Genomic DNA, 25,080 nt, shown 5'->3' with positions numbered 1-25,080 from the left:
CTAGGATCACTTGTTTCTTTATCCAGTACCATTTAATGCCCGTCATCTAAGACAGGGTCCAGTTATGTACCTCACTGTCAGAATCGAACGGGCGACCTTCTCGATAAAGCGAGACTACAATAACTCAACCACCACTTCTGTTTATTTAGTGTGTTGTTTGAATTCAGATGTTATAACGTAATCAGGCCTGTAAGCATACAAGTTAAGAGCAGATAGGGGTGGTCGATGAAGGGGAGGCTCATTTACCAGCTGCGATCAAGAGCTTAGAAGAACCCTTGACAAGGCCTGGCTTATCTCACAAGTTTGCCTTTTAAATTCTCTTCGTAATAATTCAGGGTTAGTGGCGTTTTAGTCTCCAAAGCAATATTTCAACTTGAATGTTGTGTATGCAAAAACTGTTTTAAACGTACTTGGTTGGTAAAATTAATGTATTAAATTAAAACTGTTTAAAATATGTTTGCCTATACCACAGTGAAGTAGACATTTAGTTTCCGTGTTTAAGATTTGACAATTTTTTATAAGAAAACTAAATTTAATTGAGCAACCAACAGAAAGTAACGTAAACGCCGTGTTTTCGATACACCATATTTTGCAAACAGAAGATCTTATTTGTACAGCATAATTGTTCTCATCAACCATCAAGTATGAGAGAAAATTATACGTCATTCAGTAGAAGGGTGCCATAGGAGGAGGAGTTCGTCCAAATCAACAAACAAAACAACTTGCAAATAAAAATTTAGTGAATTTCATGAATTATGCCAATGGCTAAGAGCAGCCTCAGTAAGATCCACGATCACTGGGAAAATTATCAATATAATTATATCCAAATAGGAAAACGGAGTGAGGTCGTTTTCGGGTGGGGCCTGAAATGGGATATAATGAGTTTCTTAGTATCCTGAAAACTCCACAAAACTAGGGTTTACGTGGGTATGAATCGCAGAGTTCATTTCTAAAGTTTTTAAACAGTAATCTGGATGTGTGTGATGCATGGAAGATTTCCTTTCTAGATTAGGTTATGTTAGGTAAGAGGTTGGGTCAGGTTAAAATGGGCTAGAGGTTAGTTTTTAGGTCAGAAGTACGTTAGGGGTTGGGTTGGGTTAGGTCAGGTTAAAATAGACTAGAGTTTATGTCTGGTCAGGTTAGGCATGAGGTTGAGTCAGCCTAGATCGGGTTAAAATGGATTAGTTAGGTTTTAGGTCAGATTAAGTTAGGTTAGGTGTTGTGGGTTAGGTCAGGTTAAAATGTGCTATAGATAAGGTTTGGGATTAGATAAGGTTAGGTTATGTCAGTTTAGGCTCATAGGTACCTCACTCTCCCAGCAACCCTGCTTCATCAACGACGGCCCTCACCACATAAAGAGCAACAGAACAAAAAAATACCCTCATCAATCCCTATCCTGAAACCTACGAAACAAACAACACATTCCTTCAACACAAATCCTCACCATCATCCTGCGTTTGCTGCAGAGGTATCCTGAGCGTCCCATCATTGGCGAACAGACGTGTGAAGCTACGTCGTCGCTCTCCAGACCCCGATGCCTGACGGGTCGGCGGCGTCGTCACCCCGGGCACCAGCTCCTCGACGGCCAGAGTCTCCATCGCCACCCCTACAGGACTGACCCGACGTCGTCCCGCCACCGTCCTGGCGAGTCACTCTCTACTACTGTCTTCTGCGACTAGTTCTTGCCTACACACTTATGGCAGGTCTGGAAAAAAGCGTCTCATCTGGATCTAAGATCGCGGTTTTGGAATCCTTTGCTTCTTCAACACGTCCTGTCCTTTACTTTCTTCACTTTCACTTAAATTTCTTTCAAGTAGTGTTCGGAATGTTAGGTTTTTGTTACTCTAAGCCACACCTATATCCATTGATTGCTGGTTCTGAAAATTGTGACAATAGTTTTCTTCTTATCAAAGATCTTCACGAAGGCCTTTTTTACTCTTGGTGTTCGAAACGTAGAGTTTTTGTGACTAGTTCTTGTCTACACACTTATCACCGATTCGGAAAAAAATACGAAAATGTGTGTGTCGACTTAATGGTTCTATTCTAGGATGAATTTAAGAATTTGCACTTTACTCTATGTTTAACCAGAGAGCAAGCAATAGTTTTAGAATAAATTTATAAGTTCGACGAAAAAGATAATGGTGAAATAACAATAACAAATTAATAAACGATCAAACGCCCTCTAGTTAAACGAAGTAGGCTAGATTTAACTTTAAAATTATCTTCAGGAGGTCTATATAAGGAGGAAGTGTGTTTAATTGATCAGACGTTCGTGATTCAAGCGCTCTGTATACAGGGTGTGAACAGTTAACTGCTTAGACAATGTTTCTAGTTTTAATCTTAAACTCGAATATTCATTTTAGTTCTGGATTCTTTTGGACTACAAATACTTACTCCATTGTTTCTGTTTCGTAACTATCCATTTTTAACTCTCAATCTGATTTTGATTGCAGTTCTGGAAACTAGGGCTGATCAAGAGGAGAGGTAATATTAATTTTGAGATTCAAGTTGGTAGGTTTATCGTTTCTATTTAGATTGTAGTTCTGGGAACCATTAGGGGCTATTCGGTTGTATTCATTTTGGGATTAAAGTTTGCTCAGTTTTGATAGCGTTTGTCGTTTCTATCCTATTTGAATAATCCTTTTAATCCTTTTAATAAATGGATTGCTTGATAGCAGGTATTTAAACCTTTTTAATACTCCTTTTACCTACGGCACAGTTGGCTAATACATACAAATCTAAATTGGTCTATAAATATATCACTTTTCTCCATTTCCTAAAATATAGTGAATCCATGAAATATGTAGTAGCTTTAGGTTAAAAAATGGTATTCGATATCTAACTCGTTGGTGATCCGCCGAAACATATACAGTAAAACCCACAAATTATAGATGTGTAACTTCACTTAGCTCAAGCTACCTTTTTACGAGTTGAGCCTTAGCATTAATCTGCAGTCATTAAATTACGAGATTCCTAAAAGTAAATCCCGGCCTTATTTAAACTCAATCCCAACTAAATCCCTTCGACGCAACATGCGGTAACATCTGCGACGACAGTTCCATTGAAGTTAACCAAACTTGCTTTAACTTACAAAAGCTGGGTAAGCCCTAATGTTGGAGGTAATCAATTAAAGTCGATCACTAAGTTAGATTTGATCGCAACCATTTCAACGTCTGTTATCTATCATTCGCTTTGAATTGGGGTAGACTGCCGTATCTGTTGGCACAAACAACCGAATGGAAATATCGATTACTCGATTGTTTCATTCGATATATCGTTTAGTTAGTTAGGTAAGGTTAACCTAAGCCGAGTTTGATTAAAATTAATGTGTTATGATCCTTATAATTCTAAAGAAAATTTGCAACCCTCAGTGCCGTAACAATAACGATTCAAAAGTTATTGCAACATTAAATTTGTGTTTTTTCCTATATAATATTATAGTTAAATCCACCGCTCCGTGATAAAGGATGTTGACAAGCTAATGGAAGAAAGTGTGTCTCAGATTGCTGATAACGTTTATTTTTTAAATTTGCTTAAGTTGGTTAGATGGCTTAAATAGTAAACGCCAGTCATAAAGTATATTGAAACCGTCTGCTGATTCATAAGGATGATAAATCTACTAAGGGAGTTTGTTTAATCTATGTCCTGGATTAACCGCTTGGGTTAAACGCTTCTACCCGGGCTAAAGGGGTCGATTTACCCACTTGGATATTAACTGGTTGTTTTAATCGACCTTTTCTAGCAATCTAAACACTTTTCTCATCCTTATAGAATTTTAGTCAAACATGAAAAGTAACTCGATTACGAGTCTATACTGGAGATCTATGGTAATAGCTCTCTGTATGGGAAATTCGCGTTAATGACTTTTTTTTGGTTATGTAGGATATTTTTATGAAATAAACTTTACAAAAAATTCTTCATGTAGACAAACTTAGATCCACGTGATTTTGTAAGAAATAATTGGTTAAAGTAAATGAATCAGGTTGGGACAGCTTAGTACTGCAAATATGCCATTCTTAATTTAAATACATAGTAACAGTCTCTACCTATCCTAATTAGCTCACATGAGTTAAGAGGCAGTAAACGAGTTAATTAATTGTAAAGTCTATCTCCTAAAGTAACACGACCAACTGAAAAATTTCAGAACTACCCCCAGTATTTTTAACGTTTTTGCACCAAAATTCAAACACAAAGTAACCAAAACACTGCACTACTCGAACGCCACAAACATGAAATGTGGAACTTTGTAGCGTGAAAACATCGAGGACTGCTATGAATTAGTAATCGCTTCATAAATTAAATAGTGAATATTAAAACACAGGCCGCATTTAGATGGTAATAACAGCAACGGCGAATTAGTGGAAGTCGATAAAAATGCTTACAACTCCCCTTTTAGGAATTAAACAATTAGTTGTTTATGTTTAGGCTTAGAGTGGTATTTTGGACTACTTTGGTAAACATGTGTTCATTTCAGAATTAATTTAGTTAATTTTTCATTGGACAAATATGTCCACTGACATGACTGAAACTTTGCAATGATTATAGAAATATTATTATAGAACTAAAAATTATTCTGAAACCAGTGTGAACGTACGGCATTCATCTGTGGGGAACATCAAAAATTTCAAACACAAATATAATCCAAAGATTTCAATCAAAAGATTTAAGATTCATCCTGCAAGCCTGGCTTTAAACCTCTTGGACAATAGTGCCGCTACATACAGGCTGAAAAGAACTCATGTTTTAGACCTCAGCTCACCCTTTGTTTAGATAATTTCATTATAGTTTATTTTATTTTTCTTCAATATTTTTAAGTTACGATGGGTCTGTCGATGGATAGACTAACTAGTGTTTTTTTTTTATTAATTGTTCTCATATTTGCTAAATGTTTAAAAGACTAGATTGTAAATAAAATTGCGATTAAAAAAATTAGGTTAACTTATGAGGGTTTTTGTCAATGGGAGAAAGTATGCGTCAGTGTTGATACCGTTTATTTGTTAAAACAACGATGGATGTGACATTATCAAAACATTTTCACCATTTATATTTTCCCTCTGCATATACCATCCTAGACATGTTGTTGTTGTGTTTAGTATGGACACAACACAACCCTTAAACCACTGGAATACGTGATGAGGAATTCAACTAACAATGCAAAATGTACAAACATTGACTTTGGTGTTCAAGGTTAGATATTCGATCCATTTGAACCAAAAAACTACTAATATTTTTATTCATATATAACTTAATTGAAAGAGCCACCTAGTAAGCTACTTCCAAAATTCTATATCATCTTAGTTTTCGATAATGACTGGTGTAACATCATGGCCTCCTTTAATAAAAAGAAGGTGAGCTACTGTTGCTCACCTACCGATACTGTTGTACTAATTCAAAATGGAGCTACGCAATGGTGTTACTGTACTGTTATTACCATAGCAATACATGTAGAACGGCGCGACGTTGCCACACACGTATAAGAGAAGGCTATGGTAATATTAAAAGTACTTTAGTTTACAGTTGGACATTCTGTTTGGCATGATTAAAAAGTCGACATATATTTCATATCAATTAAGTGACAACAGCTTACTATGAGACCGTCTTAATTCACCTGGATACACTTCCATACCTGATGGCACACACAAACGAGAGTAATATTGATTATTCGATATGTCGTTCGGTTGGATAGGTTAGGTTAACCATACCTAGCTAACCAAACGATATATCGAATAATCGATACATCGATCGATATTTTCATTCGGTTGTTTGTGCCAAAAATATGGAAGTGTACCCATTCAACTAACTATAGGTTGATTTTCTTTAACTGGCCACAACTTTAACAAACTGTATATTGTTTCCTACTCTCTAACCAAACATACAACTTATCTCGTAAAGTGAATGCTGTAAAGACCACAACAATGTTAATCCTTTAAAATAGTCCAGTTTTCACTGGAATGCAAAATTATTCACTGGCGAACTGAAACTTTTCATTAATGTGTTGTGAATTAGTTATGAATACCTAGTGGATTACTGTAGATTTAATTAAGGGCGCGGCTGGCATGGTGGTCGAAGCACTGGACTTCTATCCTTAAGTCACGGAATCAATCCTAGCCAATCACCAATAGCAGCTTTCAATTATGCAATCCGTTACCCGGTGGTTTGTAAATTATCTTGAGCAAATCAGCAATAAAGTAAATAAACGATATCCACATACTTTCTCCTTGTAATGGCACCCTTTTCTAAGCGGCGGGAGTAGCTATGATATTTTATGTAGGAAATCCCGAAAATTGCATTTAGCATTTGAACCGTAATGTTTATAGCAATGGGGGTTGTACCATTTTATTAGGAATTAAATGGACAAAAACAAATAAAATTTAATAAAAACCTTTTGGGCGGTTTATGTGACAGTTGGACTGTTTTTGTATGGGCTTTTGGGAAAATCGCCAATAAAAGATACAAAAATACACCGTAAAATACCTGCAGATAGACATACTTATTTTCGAAACACATTTTGGGGGGTTAAGGGGGCCCAAAACGTATTACACTCAAATCCCAAACTCGAAAATGTCAAGGAAAATAAAACTTCCTTGTATGGGGGAGATATTAAAAATATGTCGCAAGCAACGAGAGCCTCATCAGTATATTGGAACTTGATCACCCTCCTTAAAAACCAATTAAATGTAACAATGTTTCAAGAGGAACATCAACAATGTGGTATCACAACGGTAGGCAGCGACATAAAAGATAATAAAAATCGTACAATTTTGGAACTACTGTATATTGTTACGAGTCACTTCAAATTCTGGTAATAACTATCTCCCTAAATAAATTGTGTCAAACTCACATGGATAATAGGAAATTACAAAAATACGGGTTTCGTAAGGATTTTTCAATACGTGTCTGAAAATATACCCCTACTTCCTTAACTGTTTTATTCAATCAAACCGGTTGACATAACCTAACCTAACCAATAGGAACAAGCACGTCAATGCACATTCGGTAACTAACGAAAAAAACCTATCTGTATACTTACGGTGATAACCGCCTTGCTCAACACTACTCATTGCACACGAATAAGAAAAAACACAGCGAATTGGAGGTTTAAAAAGGGCTAAAAACACAGCACGACAATGAGGAAATATGAAGTACGTTGTGATCAGACACGAGTACGCGAGATATTGAGTCAAGTAGGGAGGAGGGTGGGAGAAACATCTGACCTGTTGCTGGTGACGTAGATACAACTCATTGTTGCTAGCAATGACGTCATTCGGGGGAATCAGCTGGTCTAGTGCAACTTCGGTCCTTGAAGTTCCAACCCCTAAATCTAGCTGAAGTAAAGTAATTTGAAAAACTACCCCGGGTTATAGCTTAGCGTCCTAGGACAACAAATTCCTGATTTATACTTTCTCCCCCTATATTTATATTATTAATTCTGTAAGCGATTTTTAAAAAAATCAAAATTGTGAGAGTTTTACAGCTCTCAGGATGATTCTCAAATTAAGTATCTTGTATTAAGGGGGTCGGGAAAATAGCAGATTATGCCCAAACCTACCAGAAAACCAGAAAAATATCTTCCATTTAAAATGCATTGGGATTGCAAAAACTTCTTCTTTGTTTACATTAATAATTTTTATTCTACTTTTAAATCTGTTGATAGAGTGCGTGAATTTTGTTTACCAACCAACAAATAATTTTGATGAATTTTGATTTTACTAAAGTTATCTAAAAATGATTGACTTACAATTTTGAGAGCTGTAGCGTGAAAGATAATTTGTTTCATAGTTTATATATATGAAACGATAATATATATATACATTTGGGCTTTTTAGGGAGTTTGTCCCTACATGCCACTAGTAGTACTTATATGAAGAAAGTATCGTTTTCGTCATTTCGAGTTTTAGGGTGGGAATGTCCGTTTTAGGTAGCACTGAACCAAAAAGTGATTTTCGAAGTGATGTCTGTATATGTAGATGTGTCATATGTCAAGTCAAATATATTTAATTTCATTTTAAATAATCTGTATCAGCAAACTGATAACCATTTTATCTAGTGAGCTAAACATTTAACAATGTATGTGTCATAGATTAATGGAGTAGACACTAATCTTTCTTCATTGTCATTTTCTCATTGTCTACTTCATTATGGTGTTTAACAGTTTAATCGTCTACCATTCGTTGTACCGTTCAGCCATGTATCCAGCATGTGTTAACATCATGTTTCACAACAGCTAGGAATAATTCACTTCTGTGTCACATTGTACTGGGTATCACATGTTTTCACAATGATAACAGTAACAGACAATGTCCTGATAAATATGAACAAGAGGCTGTTATATTGATAAGTGACTTTACGTGTTCTCTAAAGATGCTCAATCCATACAAGTGTTTGTCAAGCAATCAAATATTTGTTCGTAGTTTTGGATCCACATTGGTTCCTTGAATTACAAAAGACTAAGTGATATAGACCCACTCTAACTGTATACAGGGTGTCCTGTAACTCTTTGGACATATGTAGTGTTATTGTTTAGGTTAAGACACATTTTACCATAGGAACGTGGGTCTGTGGTGCCTAGTTTTCCGTCTGTCTGAATTTGTGTGTTTTTTACAAAAACATTAATAACTCCTAAATTGTTTGAGATACAGCGTTGAGGTTTAGTATAAACGTTTATCTTGTTAAGACCTATCTTTGTTTAAAATTATACTAAAAAATCATATACCGTTTTAAAATGGCAGCCATTTAAAATAGTTATTGCTAAATTTCACGAAACCCAACTTAATGAAAAAAAAAACTGCAAGAGACAAAAAGTTAGTAAATTTTATGTAGTTTTTAATGATAGGTACCTTATTTGTTAAGAATGGATAAATAATAACAGAGAAATATATACTTTTCTAAACGCATGATCAATTTTCTCCATTGAAACAATGCTAATACCCCTTTTCCTTTGTTAGGATTTGTTTAAAGGGAGAAAAGTGGTCATGAAAAGATAAGGTCTTAACAAGATAAACGTTTATGCAAAATCTCAACGCTGTATCTCAAACCGTTTAGGAGTTATTAATGGGTTTGTAAAAAAAAACACATAAATACAGACAGACGGAAAACTAGGTACCACAGACCCATGTTCCTATGATGAAATTAGTTTGTCTTGACCTAAGCAATAACATTATATACATAAGTCCAGAGAGTTACGGGACACCCTGTATAATTTCGAAGATTAGAAAAGACAGACCCCTGTGAATACAACTTCAGTTTAAATTACAGAGGGAAAAGAACTTTTAACTTATTTCAAAGAATCAATTGAATTTAAATCCGGTTAAAAAATTATCTACAGTAACATTATAAACATGTATTGATGTGCAAAATTACTAGTGATTATCGTCTCTAACTACTGTAATATTTAGTTTAATCTTGAAATCTGTATTCTTAAATCTAGAGCGATGGGATTTAAACTTTTAAATTTGTTTCAAAACTATTTAACCATTATCTTTTCTCGGCACCTTATAATGCAGTATGTTTTAGTATCAGTATTGACTAGTATGGGAAGTATCATTGTATATATAAACGTATGAGCAAAGATAAACGCAAGCCTAAATTCATATAAATCAACTGTCGACCAATTATAGCTATTTACCTTACAAGGGTAGTGAGAGCGTTTTTACATCACGCAGGTGAATCCTAGCCCTTCTTTACTTCGCGAGTGATGTAAAGTTGAAAAAAAAACTCACTCGGTGAGGTAATGAAACCCATTTAAATAACATTGAGTGCTTAACTTAATTTATTTAAGCTATGTTTGTACCGATACGTTTAGTGCACTTTGATGAATCATCTGTTCTAGCTATTAAACCAGTTTCAATAATAGTTTTACTCAAAAAGTAATCTATTTGTAAACTATTGCCTTTTCTCTGGTATCCATGGAGTAAATTACACTCTTTGAAATCCAAACAAGGATAAATCTATTAAGTGCACAGCGTATTAACACACATAATTTAAACACTAGCAACTTTAGAATAAGATTAGAAATCGTTGGTATCCAAAGTTATGCTGTAACTGAAACACTTAAAAATCTCACAGAAGATTTGTGAATCGTAATATCAAACGACCACGTCATGAAACGTTACTTTTCTAGACCGGAAACGACCACTGGTAGACCGGAAACGGTACACTGGTAGACCGGAAACGGTACACTGGTAGACCAGAAACGTACACTGGTAGACCGGAAACGTACACTGGTAGACCGGAAACGTACACTGGTAGACCGGAAACGTACACTGGTAGACCGGAAACGTACACTAGTAGACCGGAAACTATACACAAGATCAAAAACGATTTTCTTTTAAACCAGACACTATTCTCTGGTAGACCTGAAACAATACACTGATGGACCGAGATAGACCGGAAACAAAACTCTTATAGACCGGAAACCATCCATCTGGTACACCGGAAACTATACACTTGTACCGGAAACTACTCACTGATAAACCGGAGTACACGCTCGCACCGACACTCACTCACTACTGTCGATTGTTGTCAGTAAAGCGTCTTGAACGCCTCCAAGGCAACCGACAGCCGAATCGATCGACTCAAATCATTCCATTAACCCGATAAACAAATCGATCAGTTCGATTGTTATCGCTACCCTGAGTGTGCATAACATGAGTGAATTATTAAACAAAATGGAACGACTATATATATATATCTCAATGTTGCATGCACGTGCAGTGTGTGGGCCGAAAAGACTGGGAGCGCAGCTGTTTTGAGCCAATGCCACTAAAATAGAACAAAGGGAGGGCCACGCCCCAAAACAAATTACGTCGCCGACGGTAAAAAGGTTTCCTTCGAAGAATTTACTAATTTGTTTTTATTTTAGTATGAACATTTACTTTACAATTTGTTTTTTGCAAACGACTGTCAAATTTTAGTACGTTTGCAATGCACTTTATCTTTAGGCTACACTTCATAAACCACAACGTCATACAATTAATTGTTGTGGCCACATTTTCAAATAACTCAAGATGCCGTAGCAATTTAAGCGTTCCTAATAATGCTAGCACAGACAATATAATACTCTAATGTTTATTATGGTTTATTCCATTGTCTGTGATGCTAATCTTCAAATCTGAAGGATGGTGACTTGATCACAAGGGGTGGATTCTGGACTCAGAAGCCATTTGTCACTGAGCTAATTAATGACGCGATTTAAAAAAACTGCATTGGATAGTATCAAAGACAGTTCGCTCGCAAAGACTCATTCACTTAAACAAAAGTAAAAACTGCCAGAGGCGTTTTGGTAGGCACCAAACACGAACACGCAAATTTAAATAATTATGATATATAAAAGTCGAACAAATTTCGTTACGTTATCAAAAGGTATCAATGAAACATACAGACATCAATATCAACGATAACCCGAAGACAATAGCAAGAGTATATTTTTATTTTTATCAAAAGGTATTTTCACATTTTTACAAAAAAATCATCTTCAAGCCTTGTCACACACTATCAAAAGTAAGTATGGTTTCTTCAAGCCGTGTCCCCTCATCACACGAAAATGTTTATCTTAAAGCCTTGCCACATTATGAAAAGAAAATACATTGTCATCCAACCCTTATCATACATAATTGCAAGATAATATTTTTACCACAAAGCCTTATCACATTATCACAAAAAATATTTTTATCTACAAGCCTTATCACATAATTGCAAGAAATACGGTTTTATCCGACCCTGATAATGTTTTTACCACAAAGCCTTATCACATTATCACAAGAAAATATTTTTTTCTAAAAGCCTTATCACATAATCGCAAGAGAGTCTTTTTCCAAGCACCGATTTACAATCCTTGCCCCTTCATACCTGGTTCAGGATCGTTGAGAGGTTCTCTATGGATCCACTGCAGGCCTATTCCCATGGTGCGACGATTGACGGGGACCGGATTGTCGGAAGGGTTTTCGCTTGGATTGACGTCGGCGTTGACGTGGTTCACGTTGACGTTTCTCATCCCCACACCGTCACTGGCCATTTTCTGACCTCTGACCCCGCTTGTGTTGGTCAGTTGCCAGGGGATGTTACCTTGTTATCAACTCGTGTTTCGATCGTTATCAGTTGATCGAATCGAGCGACCATCGCCGGCGTTTCCGGCGTTTAACGAGATCATGCGCCTCAGTTCTGATTGATTTTGAATAGTTTGAGGCGTGTGTAAATTTGATGACAAGATTGAGAACTTTGATAATTTTCTTCGTAGCAACGTCCGAAGAAAATTTGCCGACCGAGAAATTGATCGTATTTTAATTTTATCTCCTCTGTCCGTTTCCTAGTCCTCATTGCGTATACTGTATTACCAAATTAAATATACTGTACCTTATCACTAAAAAAAAAACAGCCATATCTCACAGTGTCGTGTTCCGGAAGTATATTAATAATACACCCAAATTACATTAAATTTTACCCAGAGCTTAAATAAAATTGTTAAGTATTACGATACAGCATAACACACAGCATTATAACACACAAAACAAAGCCGTTGCTAAAATATTAGTATGATTCTACTACATTTATGAATCAAAGTAAAATGCATAAAACTTACATATACCGCTGAAAGGCACGTTTTCCGATGTTCCACCCAACTCGGGATCTGTTTCTTTTGAGTTCGACATGACCACCTGTAAATAAAAAAGATTATATTAGATAACTAGTAGTTTTTCTCAATTTTCTGCGTCTGCATGTAGGCCTATATACTAATAGTAATAGTTACATAATTATACAGGGTGCCCAGGAACTCTGTACCAATATTTTAGGACATTGTTCCTGAGTAAGAAACATATCTAAATATCATATTTAAATTGTCCGGAAGGCCTTAGTTACTCACGCAGCCACCATTTAGTTTTTTTCACTTACGGTATTATTTTTTTTCTAAAAAGTTGTTAAGGATACGAAATTTAAACTTTGCACAAAACATTTATGACAACTAAAGCTATACAAAAATTATGAATTTTTTTCAAATTCATAAAACAGAAAAGCGGTTATTTAAAATTTTGTTTCTTAAATAACTAAATAACTCAAAAACCGTTGATTTTACAAAAGTTTTAAATAGCCGTCATTTTGTTTTGTGAATTTGAAAAACTGTCATACTTTTGTATAGCTTTGTCTAGTTGTCATAAATGTTTGTGCAAGTTTCAATATCATATCTTTAGCTACTTAAGTAGCTAAAGATACTTAAGTAGCTTATTATTTTTTCTAATAATATTATTAGAAAAAATAATAAGTGAAAAACCAAATGGCGCCTGTGTGAGTAACTAAGGACTTTAAATGTGATATTTAGGTATTTTTCCTCCTCAGTAACAATGCCCTAAAATATTGGTAGAGAGTTCCGGGACACCCTGTATAAATACGAGGATTCTTTAAACTGCAACCAAAATAGGTAGCTATTGCCAATGTTATAAGGATTACTTATTTTTTTTAATCAATGGCATTAGAATAATTATGCGCATCTAAATGGTCCATAAGAAGGTAATTTTTATTCAAACAGGGTATAGTTTAAAATGCCAACTCAGGTAGTAGGCCTACTATTAGATAATTGTACTTTATTGATTTCGACTTAGCAGAAGTGACATGTTATTTCCTTTCCATTCAGCTTGATCACGCACTTATCTGTCAAGATTCCACGAAGCGTTCCTTTGTTTTCGGCGAATACTTGTTAAATCAAATCCAAACTTAAAACTGTAATTATTGACTTTATCAAAATAATTACTTTAGCTTAATCAAAAGAAGGTAGTCTATATTCTTGCTTAACATCACATCTTAACTAAGAGAAGCTATATTTGTGCCTTTCAGCTTAATCAATAGAAGCTATGTTCATGCTTTACATTTTAACTACGAGAAGCTATATTTGTGCTTTTCATTTTAATTAAGGGAAGCGATATACGTGCTTCACAGCTTTAAGGTCGTACTTGGTATATTAGGTAATCAACTTTTAAGTTTTGAATGGAAACTATTACAACTTTCCAGATTAAACAAACATCTTCATGCATAGCCTACATCGACTATAATTGTTTTAATAACTAACTGCCCACGTAATGATCAATCAAATATATTTTCACACCTAAGCAACGATTTCAATGAACCTAAGATATTGTTTTTCTCTGAAGGGCGTTTGGGGGTCTGTAAGACGTCGCATTGTAGTATGATTTTCATTTATATTTCCTTAAACACGCGTTTTATTAGTCGACATGTTTGTGGTAGCCAACAAAAATTTGAAGAGTAGGCTATATTCTTCGGGTGGGAATTAATTGTGCCAACTGATCTAAGTATTCGGGTATTTCTGAATTGCACCAACTACTCCAGGGAGCCACCCTATACGTTCATTAACTGCATCAAGTGTCGGCCTTCTTTGACTATTGAGTAGGTTAGGTTAGGATGACTCGTAAACAAAAGGACATTCCTTCTGCCGGCAACTCACCCTTATCTGGACTTGGCGTAACTAACGCTCCTTTCACACTATACGATTTCGCTCGTACGAGTGTTTATCGTACGGGCAGATGATCGTGGGTCTGTTTCTTTCACACTAATACGATTTGTAATCGCACGATTAAAAAAAATCTTAACCCCCACTCCATTACAACAGAGTTCATTGACATTTCAGTTGAAAGTTTTAAGTAGTATGGACCGCGAGCAAATTATTGCTACTTTGATAATTTATCGGAGAAAAATAAATTTAATAATAGTCGTATTAATAAATTTGAAACGTGAGGAAGTGGGGGTGTTTAAAATATTATTTCAAGACCTGAGAAATGACGAAGAAAAGTGTTTAAACTATTTTCGGATTTAAAGAGAATCGTTTAAAGCTTCAAGATCAATCACATTCATAATTTTAACTATATAGACAAACCTGTAATTAATAACAAAAACTAAATAATAAAATACAGTATGCACAGGTAGTTCAACTCAATAATTAAACAATTAAACAACTGTAAATGCAAAATATCTTAAAACTATACGCAACAAACTGCACTTGGGGAGGGCTCCCGCACGACTACAATCGTGTAGTGTGAAAGGGGCCATATGGTCACATGGCCACTAGCAGTAGACACGATTTTTACTCGTGCGGGAGTCGGATACCAACCGTGTGCACCTACGGTCGCTACGCGGGTGAAAATCCAAAATCGTACACGGTTGGTAATCGTATAATGTGAAAGGGGCCATAAGCTCCAATGCGATACAACAAATACGATTAATAAACGCACGAGCGAAATCGTATAGTGTGAAAGGAGCGTAAGGCAAATTTTTGGGACCCTTTTAGGGTTTGGCGCGATTAAGGAACTCTTTGGCGAAACTGCACGACCTACTTTTCTTTTATGCTAGTGGAGGTTAATTTTAAACTTGACAAATCAAAAGTCTGGGATTCACAGTTTTGTCATGTGACAATGATTCACTGGCCACTGATAAGTGATAAGTGATTGCTTCGTAACAAAATTGTTACGTCACAGCTCTGATTCACCAACTGTAATCGTTAGTTAACAGTGTGTACTGTAAAAATAATGTATATCTTCTGATAAATGGATTTTAGCCATTATTCAGTATGGCTAATATCAAATCAAGTTTGTTATCAAATAGTATCAAATCGTTATCAAATAGTTGGTGACAATTATTTGACTCACGTTGCTCAGACAAAATTTCTAGGACTACTGATTGATCAATTTTTATCTTGGTTGTTCCATATAGACAAATTTAGAAGTAGAATTTCCTCTGGTCTATTTATGTTGCGTTTGTTAAAATTTTGCTCGTCGAATGTCTTTTACGTATTGAGTTAAAACTCTTACAAATTTAAAATCATTCTCCAAACAATTGAATCTCTGGCTTACTGCACAACAAAACATAGATTATTTAAGCAATGTTATCTCATAGATATGGTACCAAAGGCAAATGTAGGTCAATAGTTGCATGTAAGAATGAAATGACTTTCTACCTTTCCTCACAAAAAATATACTACTATAACCCTTTCGTTAAGTTTCCACAATTATTGTTGTGTGTTATTTATTACCTATAATTATTGTTATTTATTATTTAAAATTAGGGTTATTTAATTGTGCTTGTATAATTTGGAAAACACCACTCAATCGAGGGCATTGCGGATATTTGAGACGCCCCCATGATTTATTGAAAGGGATGAGTTTTGCGTAGAGATTTATACAAAATTCAGTAATCAGTTTTTAATTGAATGCAATCTAAATTTCACCATAAATAGGCAGTCAATATAACATCATAAATACTACATCATACAATATGATTTCACGATCAAAACTGAGAAATTAGAAAAATCAAAGTAAATTGTGTGCAGAGTCAGCCTTTAGTTGTTTAATAGCCGTGATGAAATCTCAGTAATATTATAACGTAATAAACAATATATGCCTACTCTAGATATTATACGAACATTAATCAATGCTTCACCTCATTAATCACTTTCCTAACACATGTGATGAATCAGCTGATTGATATTCTGGAGGTGAAACTGTCAAAATTGTATTTACAAACCAAAACAACTAAATTTTAGTATACACACAACATTTTTATATTACTGTCTGTGAGTCTGTGTTCATGGTATTAGCAAAATATCATTAAATTAACCTTAAATTGAACAGTAAAAACAATAACATTCATTCCCAATTTCATTCATTTTATCTGCAATAGGTGACATATTCTTTCCAAACAGTGTTGTTTAAGAGTGTGAACTAACTTTAGTGACACATTGGAAGAACTGAAAACAATACGGTACAAACATTGACTTCGACACAAATAAAGTGTGCAGACTGGCAATAAAAAATACAAAATGACTGAAGGGCGGCCATGGAAGAATCTGGAAAGATCGTTAACTCGTCAACATTAAACCTAACTAATATGACTATATCGATGGCTAAATAACTTTAAGATCAGCCTTAATACTAAACTATGAGTCAAAAGTTAAGAAATATTCTAAATTTCAAGCTGAGCCAGTTAGGTAACTCTGGAAAAGGCATTAAAAGTGGAAAGTGATTTTTTCACGTTCATAAACTTGTCCAATCAAAGATATATTTCAGTTGTATATCTGCCACTAACAAAAAAAGGTTATTTAAGCCACTAAATAAGTGCTACTCTTCTCAATTTTTCAAATTTGAGTGCTAAGTTTCAAGTTTGTTTGCAATTATTCACATATTTCCAAATTCAATACAAAAGTATCAAACTTATCACTATTCTTTTTAAACCTTTTCAAAATTAAAACTAAGTACCAATACGATAATGTATCTTGGTATTACTCATCAACAATAGTAAAAAGAAGTATTTGAATTTTACATTAACAGTTACTTTCAGCCATTTTTATCTGTTGTAAAGATAACAGGTTTGCCAATCTTCAAGTGCCTGACAAATCTTCTTGGTGACAAATCAATATAAACTCGGTTTCCTTCGGTTTTAATCTTATTGAAGGTTTTTAAGTGTTAGTATTACAGGTAGAGGGTCGTAGAGTTTTATTCCAAGAAGCGACAAATTTCTTAGACAAGAAATCCTTTTCTAGTGAATCTAAATCATTTTTAGCCTACCTACTAATCAAAAACTGTTTCATACACTATTTGTAGGATATATTTGAATCACCGAATAAGAGTGGCCAATTTACCATGGAGTAAGTACAACCATTACATTTCGATTAATATTTATATAAATATTTAAGGATAGAACTTGAACGTAGTCGTAATTGAAGCATAGACATGAGAAGGGCCCGCTCTCCTTAGGAAAAGCCAATTTTTCAAATAATCTATTCGTTAACTTTGCTTTAAGACATTGCAATGTATCCAAAATATCTAAGGGCACACTAATTGGTTTTTCAACCGTAATTTAAGTATTTTTACACATAATAAATCAAAAATAGTTACCATATCTAAACACGAACCCTGCCAAGTCGATAAGATCGCACAGTCTAAGAAGAACTTGTAGAAAAATATGACTGAATTTATAAATTATATACGGCTGTAATTTAATTCCTATCATTAATTAATAAAGAACAGTGTATATTTCAACCTAAATTGTTTAATAGTAGGCCTACCAGGGGACCGAGCTTTGCTCGGGGTGTTTGTTGAAAATGTGTTCAAATTCATATTCATAAATATTCATAAATTAAATTGGCTTAGTTTCTAATTTTTATGTTTCATTCATGTTTTACGTTGTTTTGTTGGTTCAGAACCTTCATTAATAACTTAGAGACAATTAAGTAAATTGTAAATGTTTCTGAAAGAAAATCCTGGCATTTAGGTAGTCAATTTAAGTGTTTTTATAAAAATCATTTGAGAGGGATATTTCTGGAAAAAGTAAGTTTGCCCCCACTGAAAACATATCCTATAGGCACCTTTTAGAATAGGCGTTAACAAATTTTTAGAATTTAAGACTCATAATTACAAAGTATGGATGAAACAGTAGAAGTAGAAAGTAGGCCTGTTTTAGAAACTTGTGTTTGAAATTAATTGTTAACGTGATTCCAGCATTTTGGACGTCGTCATTCAAACCTGCATTCCTCCAGAATGGCAGGGTGTTAATTCATCAAATGTAACTCGCCAAGATTATGTCAGCAACAGATACAGGCTTTTTGAGTTACCGACGCACAGCACGGAATATTCAAGAGAAATGGAGGTATTTAGGGAAGGGGATTTGTATGGCCGAGTAACAAAAGTTCAACGAGTCCAAAATCCGTTCCAATTGGGACGATTACTTCTGCGTCAGGAACAAAAGAAGAATAGGGACGAGATTGTTAATGAGGTAAATTATTAAGTTCTTTAATTTTGAGCTCCTTTTCAGTTTGATTTTTCAGGCCACTCTAAATACCATTAAGTTATGTCTTGATCAGACTACGTTAAAATGTATAACATAAAAAATACAAATACAGTGCAACCTCAATATACGAATCCTAAGGTATGTATCAAGAATTTTTATATAGAGTAGGCCTATTTTGCTACAATATAGTGTTACATTGGTTAGAGGAGCTAAAGTTTAGCTCCAAAGTTCACTGACCGTTTTGGTTGTAATAAAAAATGTTATATAGCCTAATTATAACAGTACGCTATGTTTAAAACAATGCAAGAAATAAATAAATAAGAAAATGAACAATATTGATAAGTTTGAGACATGAATTATGTCACATTTTGTTGATGAGGTAACTTACATAGCCTACATAGAAATTCCCTTGAATGTAGGAAACATTTAGGTACAGAGGTTATTTTTAATAATTAGGTTTTTTAAAACCAAAATTACTAAATATCCCTTATTTTGAAGTAGTCTGCACAGTTAATTTGTTGTGTAAAAGTGAGATTAATTTTGGGAGGTCTAGGGCATTTTTAAAAATAAAAACGGACTAAACAATGACTCATTTTCTTCCACAAAATCTAAGAACTGCAGGTCATCCATATGCAAAGTTGATTTTGATCTGTAGTTCAATTAGCAATAAACCTTTTAAACTGTGAGCATCATTGGATTTTACATTTTTTAAATAAGTAAACATATGATTTTCAGGTGAAATATTATCATCCATTGACAGATGAAACACAACTTCAGACAGCATTAGAATACAACATGGACGTCAGAAGATACGGAAACAAAGATTATAGACAAGGGGATAGAGATCCAAGGTTCTACAGAACCCCAAAAGAAGCCTTTGACTCAATAACTACATGTCAGTATATCCTCGTGTGCGTTGTACTGAGCACTGGCGAATATGAAAGTTTTACCAGGCAAAACGACACAGAGTATATGCCAGTGTATGTCATAAAATTGGTTTGAAGAGATAATAAACATTTACAAAATTTCATGAAAAATTGTTATATTTGCATTGTAGTTTACATTTTTAAAGCTATTTTTCAAGAAAATATGTAACTATCCGACCTTAGTATATTTTTAAAGGTACCTAATTATTCGTCAAAATGTTGAGATAATCGTAGAATGTCTTTTGTACTTTTAGGACTTTGTAAGGATAAAAATATGATAAGATCAAGCTGTGACTCAATCAATTTAAAATAAGAGACATGGTATTACTACTGTTATTGGAATAAGCTAAACTAAGTCAATTATTGATGTTTGCTTGTTTACCAGGCATCTGTTATGTTAAGACAAATAGCCATTAGGCTGGGACGGGTGGCGTCGTCCTGTAATCCAGCTACTAGGTCACAAATTTTGGATATTTATAGGCATGCACTGTGGATGCGATACTCCCTGGTGTGGATTAACGACCGCACTAGTGAGTACTACGACCATCCGCAGTACGGTACTATCCTTATAATTAGACCAATTTGTTAATACCGAGGCAAAAATGTGGTTCCGCTATAATCTGTAGGTCCCTTAGTTGCCATTAGCTGTACATGGGCTATAATTTAATTAACAGCTTTAACTAAGGAATATGTCGGCCTTAGTGACTAACAACAACTAACTACAAGATCACGCCACTCATCCTTCACTCATTTAGGTTGAAATAGGCACATAGTGGCGTCCCCATCTTAAATAATTGATACCGGTAATTGATTGATACTACAGCTGGTTTTAAATAAATCTAATATATTGAGGACTAGCCGTTCTGAATGAAATACAGTTTTAAGGGTGCGCCTTACCTCAGCTCAGATTTCTCAGTATGACGCCAATGTCCCTATACCATTGCACTGAACAGCGCCATGAAGAGCACTTGCTAGCCTTTTGAATCTGGGTGATTGTTTTTTTTTTTTTTTTATAGCCTACAACCTTTTGAACTAACTGCAGATTCTTGTTTTTATGAATCTATTGCACATCCCCCGTTTGTTATTTTTTCTCTAAAAATTATTTGTGTGCGTTAAAACTCAGGATGATAAAAACACGTATTTTAACATCCATACCAACCTTTAAACCCAAAATTTTTTTTAATATCTAAATTTTAAAAAGCGCCGGACCTACAATAATGTTATGAAAAAATGACACCAACATCTTTTAAATCGGTTCACAATTGGGGCTACAAAGCAGTAAGAACCAAACCCTTTGCATTTGCGCGTGCCAGACGGGTAGAGGTAGAGCGCAGCCTTAACTGACAACTCAATTCCCGTACGAAGGACGGGCCATCCCCCCAAAAAAAATTCCTCCCTTCGAAAATTCAAAAATTCGGTTCCTTTTCAAAATGAAAAATCTTAAGGTTAACATGGAAAACTCCAGTGCCACTGGGGCGGAGCCTGAAAGTCAGATTAGAAAAACTACCTTAGGGTACTTAAAAGTTTTCCTAGTTAACGCCTAAAGAATCAGTGTTTTAAATTTCCGACTTCTAGGTAAATGGGAAGTTGGAGAATTTGTAATGAGTAAGTGAGTCAGGCAGTCAGTCAGTGAAGTCTTTGCATTTTATAGTAAGGTAGGCTACAGTAATAGATAACAAAACATTGAAACAACAGTGCATGTAGTTTGAGACTGACATTGATCAAATATGAGCACAGAAAGAACTGCTTATAAGTGTCATTACGGTACTGATTAATCCCATCTGATTCTTTAGCCAGGATCTCCTATGCAGCAAACCTGCAGACAAAGCGAATTTCCATTTATTATATTTACCAGGCTGGATTTCTACCAAAACTTTCCCTTAAAATTTTCAGATTAATTTCCTATTTAACTTAAACTTACAACAGTTTATGGTGGAAATTTAAATTTACAATTTATTGAATTAGGCTACCTATCTTCGTTTTACTGTTGGGCATAAGTTGGAAACAACAACGCTTCAATATACAAAATTAACTTTAACTTAGATATTTCTTTTATTCTGTACAAAAAGGTTTGGAAGGGATCATGCTAACATTAAAAATTTTGTGTTTTTAGGGTCAAAAATAGGAAAAATCAATTTTTACCCCATAAAACCCTGTTCCCCTTGCCTGATTGTGCTTATTGGCGAACTCGTACGAATAAACGTAGGTTTGTTTATACCATATTTCATCAAAATCGGATACTTGCGCTTTATCTATATAACAGGTAAGTAATTACCTGTAATATAGTACAGTAGGCCTAAGTTACTGTAAGTTATTACCAGTTCATACAAATGTCAACACTATTGTAAAATGGTGTTTGCCATGCATGTCATAAATAAATAAATAATAGGTACTGGCATCTGTTGAAATATTTTGTCAGCAACTTAACGGTAGGAGGTTACTTATACCTAGGCTTAAAAGTTGTGAAACTGTGAGCATTGAACTATGTCGAAATAAACAATTTATTGGGATTTCTCCCTGTTTCAGGTTTCAGGTGTAAACTTAGGCCTAGGCCAAGTTCAGAACCTTGATTAAGTTCTGTACTTTTAGTCATAATGTAAGCCCTAGTCCTTGATCAAATGCTGAGGATAAGGATATGGGGGATAAACAGATTAATGAATACAGTTAATAATTACTTACCAAACCTTTGCTCTCAGCCTTCTCAGTAGGAAAACGAAAAATAAAAAGACAGCTCCTTAACCCATAAGAGGGATACGGCACAGTTAATCACCCTTTTCCCAAATTAAACTAGCTTTAAAATGCGTTTACAAATACTGATAAACTATGTCTCGGTTTCACGATCAAGATAAACATATAAACAAAACAAAACAAGTGACAAATACTGATCGACGTCTCTAAATCTGCGAAAATACAGTATACAAGTTAATCAAAATCAACAGAAACACTGCAACGCAACAGTAAAGCCAACAGCAGCCGACTTAGGATATTGGTTTTGTTGTGACTGTTTTTTGCATTGCATGCAGATGCAACCAGAACCAACACTAATTTCGATTCAGTGTGTCCAATCCACATTTTCAGGTGTGGTAAAAATAAATCTGTCCCAAAACTAAAATTATCGTACCTCGATCAACATACTATATTCGCATTCAAATTAATGTTTAATTTTATAAAATATTTAGTACTTGGAAAATGAAATTATACTTAACGTACACCTTCAGTACGTGCATGGTTATTAATAGGGTACCGGGTAATTTATAGTGTCATCATGCTACATGGTATAATTTGATGGTACTAAAATATGCTTTATTTATATGATAACTTGTAAAACATGGCCATACGATGCAAATATACTACATTAAAAATCCCTTCTATATGGAAACCTAGATTTTCAACCGTCATTTTAACACAGCGATCTAATACAATTGATGTACAAGAAATTTACATAATGTAGAGTTTAAAGGAAAGTTTCTAACCATTTGTACCCTTTCAGTCCGTTTTTCCTGTTTTTCTCCTTTATAAAGAATTTACTCCAGTAACTAACTGGATCGGTAGCTTAAAGTGCTCAACTAACAATCAAAAGGTCTCCTGTTCGATCCTAAGAGAAGTCAGTAGTTTTTTGATAGTTCTAAATTGGAGTTAGGTTTCCCCTCTTAATTGGGCTTTAAATGATTCTGACTAATGAAACAGCGAATTCTTAGTCAGTATTAGCAACGCTACAAAGGTTACTCCAGTTTCTATCTTTGACTGATCCAATAGTCAATGATTCTACATCATCGAGCCTAACACTCGTATTTGCGTTAAAATAAGGACCTAGGTGGCATCCTCACCTCAATTAGTTGATAACTGATATGCAATAAGTAGATTCCCGGGGCTACGTTTAGGAGTCATGAATATGCTGGAGTTGATTTGATTATGGGGCAAAAGGATTTTAGCATGTATGCATTTTTTGCAAGCAGTCTTGATCATGATCCTGCGCAGTGCAAGCGCTTTTTGTCTCAAGATTTTTGTCCTGACGCGTGGAGAAATCTACAAAAACACTTCTCACTCCTCCTTGGAATGGATTAAAGATCCCTGTCCTTATGGCCCTGTCACTGCATACCCAGCGACCACAAGCCACTCCCGACCCGTGACAGGTGTTGAGGAAGAAAGCAAAGCATATAAGTTTTTATACAAGAAACCAAATTATCAAAGCACTTCTCAACATATCTCTTGAGGCAGGCGGTGATCTTGTCACCTAGTATGCAGTGCAGTGATGCCTTTCTGTCTGGTATATGATGGGCCACTCAGTCTGGCCTAAATAGCTCCATACCCCATTAAGTATGGTCTGGCCCATTGCTCTTTTGGTTGGCAAATCCAGATGGCCGTGTTGACTTCCATGGACTCCCTTGGAGTTACATTTAAAACAACGAACATTTCTAATCTCACAGTATACTAGATATTTGCATTATAATCACTTTGGTGTTTGAAAAACTATTTTTGGTTGATAATTAACTCTTTAGCAGCTGTTTGAAATCATCCAAGATGGCCACTAGCCTCCATCATTCCATCAAGGACTCTTATAAGAATAGTCTTTAGTTATTTGAATAGCACAAAAATAGACTTATTCACTGTGAGCTGTGAGGTCTATATCCATAGTTTTCTTTTCTTTTCTTTTTTTTAGTGCTCTAGTTATAGATTGAATTATCAAAGTCAGATAATCAAGCTATGGTGGAGCTTTTATCCTTGTAATCACAAAAAGTGTCACTGAAGATTGCTGAAAATAGTTATTTGCGATTTCCCAGCAATCGTAAAGAGACAAAAGATGATTTCTGTGCAATCTCAGGGGAAAACCCTAGTGTCTTGATCAAAACTGGACTCAATGGAAAACCGTTCACTTCTACTAAAAACTGGTATTAAAATTACGTTTTCACGCCAATACATTATTTACTACGTAAACGTGATGGGGCTTTGTCCCATCCGCACTTTCCACTAAGGGTGCCAAAAGATCTGCTACGCCACTGCAGGTCATCACTCCATTCCTCAGAAGAAACTTGCCTTTGTGATTATTATTGTAGATCGAAGGCTTCAACCCACAGGCAGTGTAAGCAAAAATACCTTGCCTTTTAAACCTTCTGCTTCGAGGATGAACTATACTTATCAATGGTGATACTTATCATCTTTAGGCCAGAAATATATTTTCCGTGTGGTTTAATGCTATGCATTTTTAAAGCGACAATGTGCATCTTAATGATGATTTAATTCCTTCAAGTTTTGTGCAGCCTGAAGATGGGGTGTATCAACATCAAAACAAGCAGTTGTAGTCCATTCTCTTAGCAGACGGATCTTTGAGGCAGTACCAGGTATTTTATGTCAGAATTTATGTCAAGCTGAT

The 25,080-nt window shown here is 35.0% G+C and overlaps 2 protein-coding genes across 5 annotated transcripts in view; one reads left to right on the top strand and one right to left on the bottom strand.

Annotated features, from left to right (window-relative positions):
• Positions 1-22,686, bottom strand: part of LOC128991633 (band 7 protein AGAP004871-like) — a 45,546-nt gene extending 22,860 nt beyond the window's left edge. The window contains exons 1-2 of one of the 4 annotated variants that reach the window (XM_054414692.1): positions 22,389-22,686; positions 12,578-12,653 (exon numbers count right to left, since the gene is read on the bottom strand). In XM_054414692.1, the coding sequence (XP_054270667.1) occupies positions 12,578-12,647 (70 nt within the window). In that variant the 5' untranslated portion in view covers positions 12,648-12,653; positions 22,389-22,686. Of the gene's footprint in view, positions 1-1,444; positions 1,869-7,030; positions 7,127-12,577; positions 12,654-22,388 lie in introns of those variants that run through there. The other 3 variants (XM_054414693.1, XM_054414690.1, XM_054414689.1) reach the window with 3 other exon arrangements.
• LOC128991634 (uncharacterized) lies at positions 17,234-19,858 on the top strand. The gene is made up of 3 exons (XM_054414695.1): positions 17,234-17,641; positions 18,495-18,768; positions 19,519-19,858. The coding sequence occupies exons 1-3, from the start codon at positions 17,637-17,639 to the stop codon at positions 19,783-19,785; spliced, it is 546 nt and encodes a 181-aa protein (XP_054270670.1). The 5' UTR covers positions 17,234-17,636; the 3' UTR covers positions 19,786-19,858.
• Positions 22,687-25,080: the final 2,394 nt, after the last annotated feature.

This window comes from Macrosteles quadrilineatus, unplaced genomic scaffold (genome assembly GCF_028750875.1).
Source record: "Macrosteles quadrilineatus isolate MER2022 unplaced genomic scaffold, UCM_ALF_1.0 Scaffold_4__1_contigs__length_99947679, whole genome shotgun sequence".
NCBI lineage: Eukaryota > Metazoa > Arthropoda > Insecta > Hemiptera > Cicadellidae > Macrosteles > Macrosteles quadrilineatus.
The sequence above is the reverse complement of the archived record's forward strand: the minus strand, read 5'-3'. Positions and strand labels throughout refer to the sequence as shown.